The sequence below is a fragment of the Lagenorhynchus albirostris genome, chromosome 8 (genome assembly GCF_949774975.1).
Source record: "Lagenorhynchus albirostris chromosome 8, mLagAlb1.1, whole genome shotgun sequence".
Classification (NCBI taxonomy): domain Eukaryota; kingdom Metazoa; phylum Chordata; class Mammalia; order Artiodactyla; family Delphinidae; genus Lagenorhynchus; species Lagenorhynchus albirostris.
This window is the reverse complement of record NC_083102.1, coordinates 14,545,500-14,560,517: the sequence shown is the minus strand read 5'-3', so window position 1 is coordinate 14,560,517 and position 15,018 is coordinate 14,545,500. Positions and strand designations below refer to the sequence as shown.

Sequence of the window (15,018 nt, the reverse complement as noted above, 5' to 3'; positions counted from 1 at the left end):
ATGGATATATGTCATTATATTTTTATCCAAACCCATAGTATATACAACACTAAGAGTGAACCCTAAGGTAAACTATGGACTTTGGGTGATAATGATGTGTAGGTGCATCCTGGGACTTCCCTGGTGGTGCAGTGGTTAAGAATCTGCCTGCCAATGCAGGGGACACGGGTTTGAGCCCTGGTCCAGGAAGATCCCACATGCTGCGGAGCAACTAAGCCCGTGTGCCACACCTACTGAGCCTGCACTCTAGAGCCCACGCGCCGCAACTACTGAGCCTGTGTGCTGCAACTACTGAAGCCTGTGTGCCTAGAGCCAGTGCTCCACAACAAGAGAAGCCACCACAATAAGAAGCCTGTGCATGACAACGAAGAGTAACCCCCACTCACCACAACTAGAGAAAGCTTCCGTGCAGCAACAAAGACCCAATGCAGCCAAAAATAATGAATAAATGGATTTGCCTTAAAAAAATAATCATAAATAATAAATTTTTTTCATCTTTAAAAATAAACATCTAAAAAAAAACAAAGTAGGTGCATCCTTGCTAAAAACTACACCATTCTGGTGAGTGATCTTGATAATGGAAGAGGCTATGCATGTGTGGGAGCAGAGGGTATATGAGAAACCTCTGCACCTGCCTCTTAATTTTGTTATAAATCTAAAACTACTCTAAAAAACTCAAGTGTGGGACTTCCCTGGTGGCACAGTGGTTAAGACTCCGCACTCCCAATGCAGGGGGCCCGGGTTCAATCCCTGGTCAGGGAACTAGATCCCACATGTATGCTGCAACTAAGAGTTCACATGCCACAACTAAGAAGGCTGCATGCTGCAACTAAGGAGCTGGCGAGCTGCAACTAAGCAACCCGCCTGCCAAAATTAAGATCCAGCGCAACCAAATAAAAAAAAAAAAATCAAGTGTACTAAAATGTAGCAAATAATAAATGCCCAACCACAGGACTATGATTAATAAATGATACATTAAAAACTATAATGCAGCTATCAAATATAATTGTGAATGCTTTCAATTATGTGGGTAAATACTTACAAAACAATATCAATCCAGAAGAGTATAATATGAAATTGTATTTATAGTATACTCTCAATATTTAAGAATATGTGCATGGAAAAAGACTGAAAGAAATATCCTACATTATTAACAGTGATTGTCTCTACACAGTCATATTATGGGCGATTATATGACTTCCTTCTTAATACTTAATTCCTGTATTCTCCAAAATTTCTACAATATTATTGTATTTGCCCCCCCCAAAAAAAATTCTTTTGGAAAAATATTCCTAAATAATAAGGGTAATTCAAGGATACATAATACATTATTTTAAAACTAATAATGAATGTGAGGGGATGGATGTGCTAACTAACCTTATTGTGGTAAACACTTTGCAATATATGTGTGTATACAGATGTATCAAATCATCACCTTGTACACCTTAAACTTACACAATGTTATATGTCAGTTACATCTCAATAAAGCTGTAAAGAAAATTTAATAGAAATTATAATACGGCTTCCCTAGTGGCGCAGTGGTTGAGAGTCCGCCTGTTGATGCTGGGGACACGGGTTCATGCCCCGGTCCGGGAAGATCCCACATGCCACGGAGCGGCTGGGCCCGTAAGCCATGGCCGCTGAGCCTGCGCGTCCGGAGCCTGTGCTCCGCAATGGGAGAGGCCACAACAGTGAGAGGCCTGCGTACCGCAAAAAAAAAAAAAATTATAATAACATTACAAATCAATTTACAAAAATTCAAAACAGTACCTAGAATAAAATTTATATTTTGAGAATATAGCAATAAAAAGGAAATTATTACATACACTTATAACATATAAATGAAATTTATTTATGAATGTTTAGATGCATACACTTGAAAGTTACCAAATAGGATAAAAAATACATTAAAAGAATACATGGCATTATCAAGTGGAGCTTACTCAAGAATTTAAGGATGTTTTAGTATCATGAAAACCATGAATATAATCATATTAGGTAACTTAAATGATTAACATTATATGATTATATCAAAAGATACCAATTCCTACCAAAAGCTTCTAATAAACAAGAATAAAGGATGTTATTTCCCTTATTATAATAGAGAATATTTGTTTAAAACCAATAATTAACTTCATATTAAATGAGGAAATATCCAAAAATATCTTATTACAGTTTTATTTAACAAAAAGATATAATAGAAATACATAAGACAAATATTTTTGCAGCTACAATTTTATATTTAAAAAAAAAAACCAGACAAGCCATCTAATACTGTTAGAACAAAGACAACTCACCTAAAGACAAATATTTTGAAAATCAATAGCATTGTGAAGATAGAGATTCCCATACTTAGTAGCAATACAGATATATTTAGCCAAGAAAGAATTTATGCAATAAGGGATATTCATGACCTAGACAAAAACATGAGCAAATTATAATGAAAGAAATCAAGAAATACGTCAATAATGAAGACTTAATTCCTTGATGGAAAGAGTTAGTATCATAAACATAAGTCATAAAGAATTAATTTTAGACCTAGACAATTCAAACCGAAGCATCAAAATGATGTTTACCTTATATAACACATTCCTCAGGGAAAAAAGATCCTTTGAATACTAAAAACATGTGAGGAGAAAGAGAATCAACGAGAGCAATATGATACTGAATCAACAGATTCAAACGCAGAGTTTAATTCATTATACGGCAAAAACTATTTAACTACCAAGTGTTATAATTACCAAAAAAGTAAATAATGTTTTTGCTCAAAGCCGGGGAATAAAAGCATTGCAATGCAATGTACGAAGTGCTAGAGCTTTGAGAACACTAGGAGAGCTGCCTGTCTTGGGGTCAGGAAAGGCTAACCTGACATTTTAAATAATCTAATTTTGCCAGGTTTTGAGGCAAGAGGAGGGAAGGAGTGGCACTTACAGGGAGCATCATTTGCAAATAGAGTCACAAGATAAAATGGCACATCCCCAAAACTGCAAGTAGGTCAATACACGCAATATTGGGCTGCATTTTAAGAACTCAATTAAAAGTCAATATTTTAAAATCAGAAAATTTATCATAAAAATTTCTGGATTTGTGGCTGCTTTTGACAAATTGGATGATACGTCAAATTGGGCCCCGCATTCCCACGTGGAAGCAAGAGGCAGTTGTCCCTTTTAGATGGGACAGTTTGCCACGGCACTTCCTCTCTTCCCCCATTCCTCTCATATCCACCTCACTTTATCCACTTATCTTAACTTTCTAGTCCCTGTAGGGATTTGAGTTTTATGACTTCTATCCTCCGTGATGGGGACCAATGAAGGTTATGGCAGAAAAAAGCAATACGATTAGGTCTGCATTTCAAAAGGTCAACCAGGCAGCAGGGGGAGAGAAGGGTGGTAAGCAGATCAATGACATCCACAAAAGCCTATTATATTAAAAATTACAATGGGGGTACCATCCTTGAAGTGGAACAGGGGTCCATCTCGTACTTCCTACAAAAAACCCTCCCAAGACAGACTTGAAAACCACTGAGTTATGAATCTGTAAATTAAATGCAAGAGGTGATGAGGGTTTAGAAAAAGGCAGTGTGTTGGGGATGGAAAGAAAGGGGTAGAGAGGATAAAAATTTGCAAGATTTTTAAAGTGGAAAATTCTGCAACACGGGGTAACCAATCTGACACAGGGAATAAGAAGAAAGGAAAAGTATAGGACAATTTGCAGGTTTTTGGCTTAAGTCATTTGGTGCTGACACTCCAAAATAAAGAACAAAAGGAGGAACAAGTCTGGAGGAAAGTCAGTCATTCAATTTAGGGTATTTGGAATTTGTGAAGCCTACAGATGTGCAGCTTCATCTCATAAGCCCTGATAAACTGCCAAAGAAATTCTAATCTGATAACTCTCTAACAGCTGAACCATCAAATTAAAATAAGAGACAGGTATGATTACATAAAATGTTTTTATAGGATGAATACCAATGGAACTAAGATTAAAATGCAATATTATAGAATTGAATAAAATATTGCAACAAAGATTACAAAGGGTCAACAACTTCATATATAAAGGCATAATTATAAGATATATAAAAAGAGGGGCTTCCCTGGTGGCACAATGGTTGAGAGTCCGCTTGCCGATGCTGGGAACACGGGTTCATGCCCCGGTGGTCCGGGAAGATCCCACATGCCGCAGAGCGGCTGGGCCCGTGAGCCATGGCCACTGAGCCTGCGCGTCCGGAGCCTGTGCTCCGCAACAGGAGAGGCCACAGTAGTGAGAGGTCCGCGAACCGCCAAAAAAAAAAAAATATATATATATATATATATATATATATATATAAAAAACACAATAATGTAAAAATCTACTAAGTCTTTCAATGTAAAGGATATGCATTTATACACTATACTGTTTCCATTAAGGATTTAACATGGCTTACAAAAGAAATATAACAGTAAAAGAATAAAACGTAAATAATAATAATAAAATATAAAGATAATTTTTTAATTAGCACCGGAGAAATTGTAACTAAGAAAAAAGAAGCAAATACGCAAAACTTAAGAGCTTTCAGAAATACTGTTGTTGGCAACCAAAATGAAGAGCTTAACATAAGTTGCGTGGCTCTTACTGTCCATTAGGAGAAAACACAGCACCTTCTCACTTTAAAAAGGACAGTTTTGCACACCTCCCCCAATGGAAAAGAAAAGTTTTCATGATTAAAAATTTTCTAGGGGCTTCCCTGGTGGCGCAGTGGTTGAGAGTCCGCCTGCCGATGCAGGGGACACGGGTTCGTGCCCCGGTCCGGGAAGATGCCACATGCTGCAGAGCGGCTGGGCCCGTGAGCCGTGGCCGCTGAGCCTGCACGTCCGGAGCCTGTGCTCCGCCACGGGAGAGGCCACAACAGTGAGAGGCCCGCTTACCGGAAAAAAAAAAAAATCTAAATTAAATAAATTTAGCTTGATGAAAAGCTCACTACGTTGGCCCTATTTCTCAAATGTTATGTTATTGCCAGACAGTTAAATTAAAAAAAAAAACAAAAAACTTTACACACCAACATTTGTGGCTATTAATACAACAAACACAGGAAAAAATTTCACAAAGCTGCTTCTCTGTGGTACCCCTTGATGAAAACAAGGAAATAAACACCAGGTACAACTAAAAAGAGACAGCTGGGTGGGCAGGGGCAGAGAGAAGGGGGGGAAGGGAGAAGTCAGTATGGAATGGGCGAGGTATATAGATTTCTGATGGTCCATCCTGATCACAGAAAGAATGGATACAACTTAGAGGAATGTATGAGCTACGCATCCTTCATACTACAGGAATCTGAGACTTTGGTAAAAGAAATGGAGAGTACACAGAGTGAGGTAGAGATCTCTGGTGAGCACCCGTAAGTTATATACTCTGCAGTGTCGGCTGAGGATGGATCCACGAGAGGTGGATATCATATCATATACAGTCAACATGCTTTTACGAAAATTAAGGAGCCTATTAAAGGCCAAGTCACATCAGCACAGAGGAGGGCCCCAGCAATTAAAGGGCATGTACAAACTACACAAAATAAAGACATATGGAAAAAAGACATACGGAAGGATATTTACTTGCATATATGCATATATATATATATATATATATATATATAAACCCATGCCCCCTGCAATGGAAGCGCAGAGTCCTAACCACTGACCGCCAGGGAATTCCCGCATGTATTTTTAAAGAAATGAAAATCAAGAGTATCATTCGGCAACTATACGTGAAGCAAAAGTAAAGAATAACGTAAAAACTTAATATTGTGTGGATTTTAAGAAAAGAGTTATATTCAAAATTTGTTAGAATCAAAATATCCCAGAATAATGGAACTAGTTAAGCAAACGATGATACATTAGTGTATCTGTGCATGAAAATGATTACACATGATAAATGTGAACAAATATGGAGAGATGCTTATGGAATATTAACCAAAAATTAAAAAAAAGAGAGCATAAAGTGTATGTAGTCCCTGAATACCACAATGTAAAAACTATGTATATGGGCGTACAGAGAAGCACTTGGCTGGGTCTCAGAACAAGTCCGCAGGAGCCTGCCCCTTTAAGAGCTCTGGCAGCCCGGGGAAAGCTCTCAGGAACTACAGGATTTGCCCAGGACTGACCTCATCTACTCTCAGGTTTTACTCTCCCTTTGCCTGTTCAATGTCTAACCTCATCCTCAACCACGCACCCCCAATTTTATCCTCCCAATCTGGCATTTTCTCCTTCTCCATCTTCTTTAATTCTCACCACAACCTGTGAGGTAGGTATCATTATGGCTATTATTAATAAACGATTAAATGAGTGAATGGTTACAAATTAAATCTCAACAGAAGCTTTGTTTTCAGACCTTCCAATTGGACAACGTTCTTCTTATTTCGCTGACGTCCTCTAAGGTTTACCTGCACATGGCTTCTTGGCTGACGCAGCAGGGCCAGAGACCAGAGGACCGGCCTCTGCAGCCCTAGCTACGTGTACTCCTTGTTTCTCAAGGCCCTGGGAATGCTCAGCAGAAGAAGCTGAATTATCTAAAAAGAAGAAGAAAAAGATGAGGTTTCCTGACATACCCCTTTACTCTAAATTTCATTCTACATTGGGATCATCAGCCCAGCTAATCAGATCACCGATAAAACTCCCAACACTTTGTATTTGGAGAGTTCGTGTCTTCCGGAGTAAAATATACATATATATTTATATATCTCAACAGCAAGCAGAAAGTCACATTTCGTAGCTAGGAGAGACCCACTAAACAAGACCAGATCAAGAGAATAACAGGCCCTACCCACAGTACAGGGCAGAATGTCCCTGCCACCATTTAGGGACACAACTACACAGCCTCTGACACTGGTACATGCAGAACCCTCCCTACCTTCAAACCACCACTCATAGTCGGCCACTACCATCCCAACACAAGAAAATTCCATATTAAAGCTTAGGGACTCTGACTTTGATGATCTGGTTTTCCTATCAGCAATTCTCCAAAGCCCACCACCCAATGAAACTGATTTTCAGCTATAAGCAAATCTAATGGAATAAGTACTCTCGCATTGTGATTTAAGAAAACCAAGCCACACTTTATAGACCTTAAAAAAGGACAGACTATGTGGCAATATGAGAAGATATTTATGATGTTGCAGAACGTGAAAATGAAAGATACTAAACTAATGCAGACTTTGACCACCACTGGACTAGTATTTTCTAGTAACAGGACTGAAGGGCCTGTAATTAAAGAGTACCAACCAATTATTATGGATTAGAGTGAGTGGAGTCATATGTGATTTTTATTTTTACTCTCTATTTTCCAAATTCTTCTGTAATGTCGTTAAAATTTCCTAAAAATTTAAGAAAAAACTTTAACTCAATTTAATGAAAGAAAGCCATCCCTACATTATCCTTACCTAGATTCTAGTCACTAGCCCACCTCCCTCCTCTTTTCACCTACCAAAGCGGTTAAGACTGTTCTTCCTACTTCCTGACCCCCAACTTACCGAGGAGCTACACTGTTCAAACACTTGGGCAGAGGCTATTAGCTGGCAGCGCTGAAAATAAACTCCATCCCTTCCCTCCTTTGGTTAGAACCACAGCTCCATATCATAGAATGTTGACTGATGAAGCTTCCCCAAGGACAGAGCAGCAATTAACCTAGGAAGTGCTTTTTCCCCAGACTCACTTGCAGCTCAGCACTACACTGTTGACAGCGTTTTGTCTACCTCTGAGAGTCTCACCTTTATTTTCAAGCATCTTGTGCAGCTTCATGTGCTTGTAGGTAGCAATTATCTGAAAATTAACGACACTTGGAATATTCAATCCTTGGTCCTGCAGCAGCTGCAGGGATGTAGCGTGAATTAGCTGATGAGACCGCTTGCACTTCGGCAGCCTGCACTCTCCCCTGACAAAGGACTTGCACACGTGAAACTTGTTGCATTTATCCTTGAGGTTGCAGTAACCATACAGGGCTTCACCTTTGTTGTAGAGCAAACAGACCTGGTACAGAAGTGAAGCAACACTTAGGACATTCATTTTCACTGTATCTCTTAAGCCAATAAAGGACAGCTTCTCTAAATGGCACCTTCTGATCATCAGTGGCTATTAAAATCATTATGGGGGCTTCCCTGGTGGCGCAGTGGTTGAGAGTCCGCCTGCCAACGCAGGGAACACGGGTTCATGCCCCGGTCCGGGAGGATCCCACATGCCGCGGAGCGGCTGGGTCTGTGAGCCATGGCCACTGAGCCTGCGCGTCCGGAGCCTGTGCTCCGCAACGGGAGAGGCCACAACAGTGAGAGGCCCGCGTACCGCAAAAAAAAAAAAAAGTGGGCAGAAGATCTAAATAGACACTTCTCCAAAGAAGACATACAGATGGCCAAGAGACACATGAAAAGATGCTCAACATCACGAATTATTAGAGAAATGCAAATGAAAACTACAATGAAGTATCACCTCATACCTGTCAGAATGGCAATCATCAAAAAATCTACAAATAAATGCTGGAAAGGGTGTGGAGAAAAGGGAACGCTCCTACACTGTTGGTGGGAATGTAAATTGGTACAATCATTATGGAGAACAGTATGGACACTAAAACTAGAGCTACCATATGATCCAGCAATCACACTCCTAGGCATATATCCAGAGAAAACCGTAATTCGAAAAGATACATGCACCCCAGTGTTCATTGCAGCACTATTTACAATAGCCAGGACATGGAAGCAACCTAAATGTCCATCAACAGAGGAATGGATAAAGAAGATGTGGTACATACATGCAATGCAGTATTACTCAGCCATAAAAAAAAAGAATGAAATAATGCCATCTGCAGCAACACGTATGGATCCAGAGATTGTCATACTGAGTGAAGTAAGACAAAGATATCATATGATACTGCTTATATGTGGAATCTAAAAACATGATACAAATGAACTTATTTACAAAACAGAAATAGAGTCACAGATGTAAAAAAAAAAACAACTTATGGTTACCAGAGGGGAAAGGAGGAGGGATAAATTGGGAGATTGGGATTGACATATACAGACTACTATATATAAAACATAACTAATAAGGACCTACTGCATAGCACAGGGAACTCTACTCAATACTCCGTAATGACCTACACGGGAAAAGAATCTGAAGAAGAGTGGATATATGTGTCTGTAAAACTGATTCACTTTGCTGTACAGCAGAATCTAACACAACATTGTAAATCAACTATACTCCAATAAAAAATTTTTTTCAAGTCATGGTGATATAATATACAGCATAAAGAATATGGTCAATAATACTGTAATAACTTTGTATGCAGACAGATGATTATTAGACTTACCATGGTGATCATTCCATATGTATTTAAACGTCACACATATGAAACCAACATAATATTGCACATCAATTATACTTCAATCAGTAAGCCAAAACACGGTATGCTGCCTATGATTGTGATGCCAATTTTCTAAAATGAACCCATAATTTTAGTGCAATTCCTACCTCCCCCAAAGAATTCCTATAAAACAGTTTTAGGAATTTGAATGATTCCAAAGCTCATCTGAAAAAGGAAAGAAGTGAGAATCAATTAATGAAAAAAAGAAACAGGAAGCCAGAACAGTTTTTTGAAAAATATAAGCATTAAAATAAAAATGTAAAAAAACTCACAAAATGAGTGTGAGTTAAGGCTTCTACAAGACAGTATTAAGCACATATGGTCTTAATTGCTCAGCTCTGGTAAATCTTGAAGCAACAGATTATTGTGACTTGGGGGCTAGGTCTAGGATCTGTTTTCTTTGATCTCCTGTACATTCTGGAACCAGTATCACACAGTTTAATGAAAGTAGTTTATATTTTAAGATATGATGGTTTGAGTCTCTATGCCCAGTTTATTATAAAAGGATATATAACTCAGGAATAGTTGGATGGAAGAGATGCATAGGGCAAGGTATGTGGGAAAGGGTGTGGAGCTTCCATGCTTTATCTGGGCGCCACTCTCCCGGCACCTCCACATGTTCACCAACCTGGAAGCTCTCCTAAAGCCATCCTTTTGGGTTTTTTATGGAGGCTTCATTACATAGGCATGATTGTTTAAATCACGGGCCATTGGTAATTGAACTCAATCTCTAGGCCCTTTTCCCTCCCAGGAGGTGGGAGTGGGACTGAAAGTTCCAACCTTCTAATCACATGACTGGTTATTAGGGAAACCAGCTCCCATCCCTAGGTTACCTAGAGGCTTTCCAAAAGTCACCACATGAACATAACAAAAGTCACTTTTTATCGCTCTCACGTTTGAAATGTACACACTGTTATATTTAAAATGGATAACCAGGGACTTCCCTGGTAGTGCAGAGGTTAAGAATCCGCCTGCCAACGGGACATGGGTTCGAGCCCTGGTGCGGGCAGATCCCACATGCCACGGAGCAACTAAGCCTGTGTACCACAACTACTGAAGCCCGCACACCACAAATACTGAGCCCAGGTGCTGCAACTACTGAAGCCCGCGCACCTAGAGCCTGTGCTCTGCAACAGGAGAAGCCATTGCAGTGAGAAGCCCGCTCACCGCAACGAAGAGCAGCCCCTGCTCACCACAACTAGAGAAAGCCCACGCGCAGCAACGAAGACCCAACACAGCCAGAAATTAATAAGTAAATAAATTAATTAATTTTTAAAAAAAGTAAAATGGATAACCAACAAGGACCTACTGTATAGCACAGGAAACTCTGCTCAATATTATGTAACAACCTAAATGGGAAAACAATATGAAAAAAATAGATACATGTATATGTATAATTGAATCACTCTGCTGTACACCTGAAACTATCACTACATTGTTAATCAACTATAATCCAATATAAAATAAAAAGTTAAAAAAAAAATTTAGGAAATTCCAAGGGTCTTAGGAACTCTGTGCCAGGGGCAGAGACAAAGACCAAATATATATTTCTTATTATAAATCACAATATCACAATACTTGCCCCTTATTGATTTTTTATGTGTACTGTACCTATATTACATACTGAATCTTTAGGAGTGTGGCAGAAAGGAATCACCAGGCATTTTCACACACGAGACGTGAGGTACCACTCCTGCCTCATCCACTGTGCTTGTCCAAGGTCCCTGCTGCCTAAGTGGCCGTGTTTTGTGCCACATGCCACACACCTCCAGTTCCAGATGATTAGACCGAAGGCAGGCTCCTATCTTAAATGCAGCTAACCCATCAACTGCTCACAGAACACTGACATAGTCTAGTATGACAAGATGAGGCTGGACCCAGGGTACTCGGGTAGAAGCCATAAAGAAAAAAATGCATTAAGTTTAACAACCGAAAAATGTTAAGCTTCTATAAGTCAAAAAAACTCATCAACACTAAAGGTAAACAGAAGTTGCACTGCCCCTTCTCTCTGAGACAAAACAGACCGCCCCCCCAGCCCCCCTATAGCTGCCGCATCCTCCTCTCCCTTCCTGCCAAGATCTCTCGTAATACTTTCTTTGGGGATTCCAACCCTTCCGTTTAAAAATTCTTTGTGTATAGCTAAACAGATACAAATGTGCTAATTCTGCCATTATAGCAGTTATAATGGGTACCTTTGGAACAACATAATGTAGTTCCAAAACAATTCAAATTAATATCTAAAGCCCCCAAAAAGTAAATGGGGGGGATATTTGTAACAAATGTGACCAAAAAAGGGATCTGTATCGTTAAAGACATCTTATGAATTAACAGGAAAAGACAAACGCCTGGATAGAAAAGTCAACAAAAGTATAAACAGGTAATTCACAGAACACAGGCTTCGTAATCAGACAAAACTAAATTCAAATCTGCCATTTTCTATGTGACCCCGGGCAAGTTATTTAATCGAGCCTCAGTTGCCTCCCCTGTAAAATGGGGACAGGCATACCTCACTCATAGGCTATTATTAATCAGCTAAGGTATACGAATTACTCAGCATTCAGTAAGAACTCAAAAAAAACAGTAGCCATTATTATTATTTCTATACCACACTTCTTGTGTATAAAAGCCCAATAAAATCATAGACTGCAGAAAGGCCAGCACTGTATCATACCCACCCCCCCTTCCCCTCAGGCTGTCCTCTGTAAGCAGATTGTTGATGTTCTCCCCTGACTTTTTTCAAGGTGCAGACAATATGAGGGTGACTCCTTAGTGACTCACCTCTGGTAAAAGGCAGGGGTCATTCTGCAAAAGAAGGATCCGAAGCTGGGCCTCATTGAGACCAAACAGTCCCTGGTTTTTCAGGACTTGGATGTTGACAGGTATGTGGATATCATGAGAAAGGGTGCAGGTAGACCTAGAACACAAAGGTCTAGATCAGAGGCCCAGATGAAGGAGGGGCCAGACTGTCAAATCCCTTCCCTAGGGTCACTTTCAACTTGCAGGTGAAGTTACGCAATTTTCCATGAACCCATGGATACTACAGTCTAATAAGCTCTGATAATAAGAAAGCTGGGATGAAGCAACTCCCCTCCCAGAGCCATTTAATTCTGAATGAGGATGCTTTAAGGCCAAAGGGACCCCTCCCCCAGTCATCTGCCTTGACAGAGGGTGCCCGTGGGTGGGTTCTGCAGAGGACCGCACTGGGCCTTCTCCACCCCAAGCGGCTGCGCACCCCACCATCCACCAACCTTAAACAGAAAGCATGCCTCCTCCCCCAACTCCGCTTTGGGGGGCTAGAGGAAACCGAGGAAGACTGGAGATAGGAGGCCGCCTCTAACGACCTCTTCCAAATCATCCAGCCCTCAGTTTCCTGGAGCGGGGGAGGCAAACTAAACCGCTCTTTCTAAACCTAGAGAGCACAGACTCGCGTCTGTAAAACTGTGCTCAAGTGGGAAGGGCCGATCTCTAGATAAAGGATCCATGAATCTCATGGGGTCCTCAAATGGCCCCCAAAGGGCCACTGGTGGAAATGAACGCAAAAGTCCCAACCTGTTTATTCCGGCCGTGCTGTGGAAGATCTCGGGGGGCGGGGGGGGGGAAGAAGCTGCAATGTGGGGCGGGGGAAGCTGTTGAGAAGTCCAAGTCCCGACGATCTTCCGCCTCATTCCGCAGCTGGGAGCGCGGGGAGGCCTCCCAGCGAAGGACCCTGAGAGGCCCCTTCCCGGGGCTTTCCTTCCGCCCTTCCGGAGGGGGGCGTCAGGCCCGGACCAACGACCCCTTTTCTTACTGCTTAGCTGGGTCCCGCTTCCGGCTGGCCAGGCCAGGCCCGCGGCCCGTGCGCCCTGACCGCCGCGTCCCGCCCGCCGCCCCGACCCGTCCGCAGCCTCACCAGCAGTCGCGGTTCGGGCACTTGCCCATCATGTGGCGGCGGCAGAGGTGCAGCTGGTCGCAGGCCTGGCACTCGCCGCGCTGGTAGCGAGCGCAGAGGCGCGCGGAGGACACAGCCACAACCCGCCAGGCCGAGGGGCCGCCGCCGCCGCCGCCTGCGCAGCCCTCGCCGGCCGCCACCTCGGCCTCGGCGTCCCACGGGTCCTCCCGCACCTCCACCTCCTGCAGCAGGAAGCGGTCGGGCCCGGCCTGGCGCAGCACGTCCCGCAGCCGGGCCTCCGAGAGCTCCACGTGGCCGCGCAGATCCTGCAGGAACATGCGGCCGCCGTGGGCGCACAGCACCTTGGTGAGGAACGAGCATACCGTGGGCTCCGCCATGGTCGCGGCCCGGCTCCTTGTGCGGAAATCCGAGGGGGGCAGACTCCTCCCAGTCACGTCCACGACTACAAGCCCCGTTCCCGGGGCGGGCCGGGGGGAGGGTGGGCGAGGGGCGGCCGCCCACGGGCCGCGGCGCAGAGAGGCGGGACCCGGGGCCTGGGTCCACCCTGGGCGCGGATCGGGCGGGGACAGACTTGATTGAGCGCCTGCTCTGCGCCAGGCACCCTTCAAGGTTAAGTCCTCGTCTGGAGGGGCTCGTAGAGTCGGGGGGAATCTGAGATACTGGTAAGGGCTACAAAGAAGATGAAACAGGGAATGTGGTAGAAGTTGCCTAGCTGGACGGCGTTAGGTAGCTGGGAGAGGAAGACCTCAGGACCTAGCCACCAGCCACAGTTGAGCATTTGAAATGTGACCAGTGCGAGTTGGAACGTGCTTCAAGTGTGAAATACACATACACCGGATTTGGAAACTTTAGAATGCAGAGTGTAAACTTCATATTCATGATGTCAAACTGATAATATTTAAATAAAATGTTATTATAATTTCATCTGTTTCTTTTACTTCTAATGTAGCTATGAGAAAATGTAAAATGGCTCACTTTATATTTCTGTTGGACAGCACCTGTTTAGACCTGTACATTTACTAAGGAACTATCTTTTTGCCCAACACCACGCTGATTTAATGACTATTTTTGAGCCAACCGCTAATGCAGCAACAGAGTATAAAGATGAATAAAACATAATTGAGGAACTCAACTAGCCGAGTTGCTGTCTTAACAGGGCGGTTGTGAGGATTAAACGAGTTAATGTCACATAAAGAAGCCAAAGAGGAAGGCCACTTTAGCTTCCAGATGCCAGAAGACCTTCTCTGCCGTGTTAAGAAATTTGGATTTACGGAAGACTTTGGGAGGCTACTGAAGGAATTTCCGCTGGCAAGTGACGGTGATCCCTCTGCCTAGAATGCTCCCCCACACCCCTTTCTAGATGTCTCCTTTTTGTCATTCAACTCTGAGCTTAAATGTCTTCTCTTTAGCAAGGCCCTTCCTAAAGTAGCACCCAGGTCTCTGCATGGAACTTATCACTCATGTCTTTCTTCTTACTTATTTATATATTTGTAGAATTCAAACGTGTGAAAGCAGGAATTTTGTGTGTCTTATTCCTTGCTGTATCCCCAACACTTAAAAACAGTGCCTGGCTATATTGTAGGATAGGTGTTTTTTATTTTGTTTTTGTTTTTTAAAAAAATTTGTAGTTGACAATTTTTCAAGCAGGAAATTAGAGGACAGTGAAATAAGCACCCATATATATCTATTTCCTCGTGTTATAAAATCTTAACACTTCGTCCTATTTGCCTGTTTTGGCTGAGAACTTGTAAGTTTCA

The 15,018-nt window shown here is 42.2% G+C and overlaps 1 protein-coding gene across 2 annotated transcripts; it reads right to left on the bottom strand.

Moving 5' to 3' along the window:
* Positions 1–521: 521 nt before the first annotated feature.
* Positions 522–13,765, bottom strand: ZC3HAV1L (zinc finger CCCH-type containing, antiviral 1 like). Of its 2 annotated transcripts, none has more exons than XM_060156580.1 (5): positions 13,262–13,765; positions 12,151–12,286; positions 7,730–7,988; positions 6,407–6,532; positions 522–1,700 (listed from the first exon to the last, which is right to left on the bottom strand). In XM_060156580.1, exons 1-5 carry the CDS (start codon positions 13,636–13,638, stop codon positions 1,528–1,530), a joined length of 1,071 nt encoding a protein of 356 aa, XP_060012563.1. In that variant the 5' UTR covers positions 13,639–13,765; the 3' UTR covers positions 522–1,527. The 2 variants fall into 2 exon arrangements, with proteins under 2 accessions (XP_060012563.1, XP_060012564.1); XM_060156581.1 differs by lacking the exon at positions 522–1,700 and adding an exon at positions 1,934–2,414.
* Between the last annotated feature and the right edge of the window lie 1,253 nt (positions 13,766–15,018).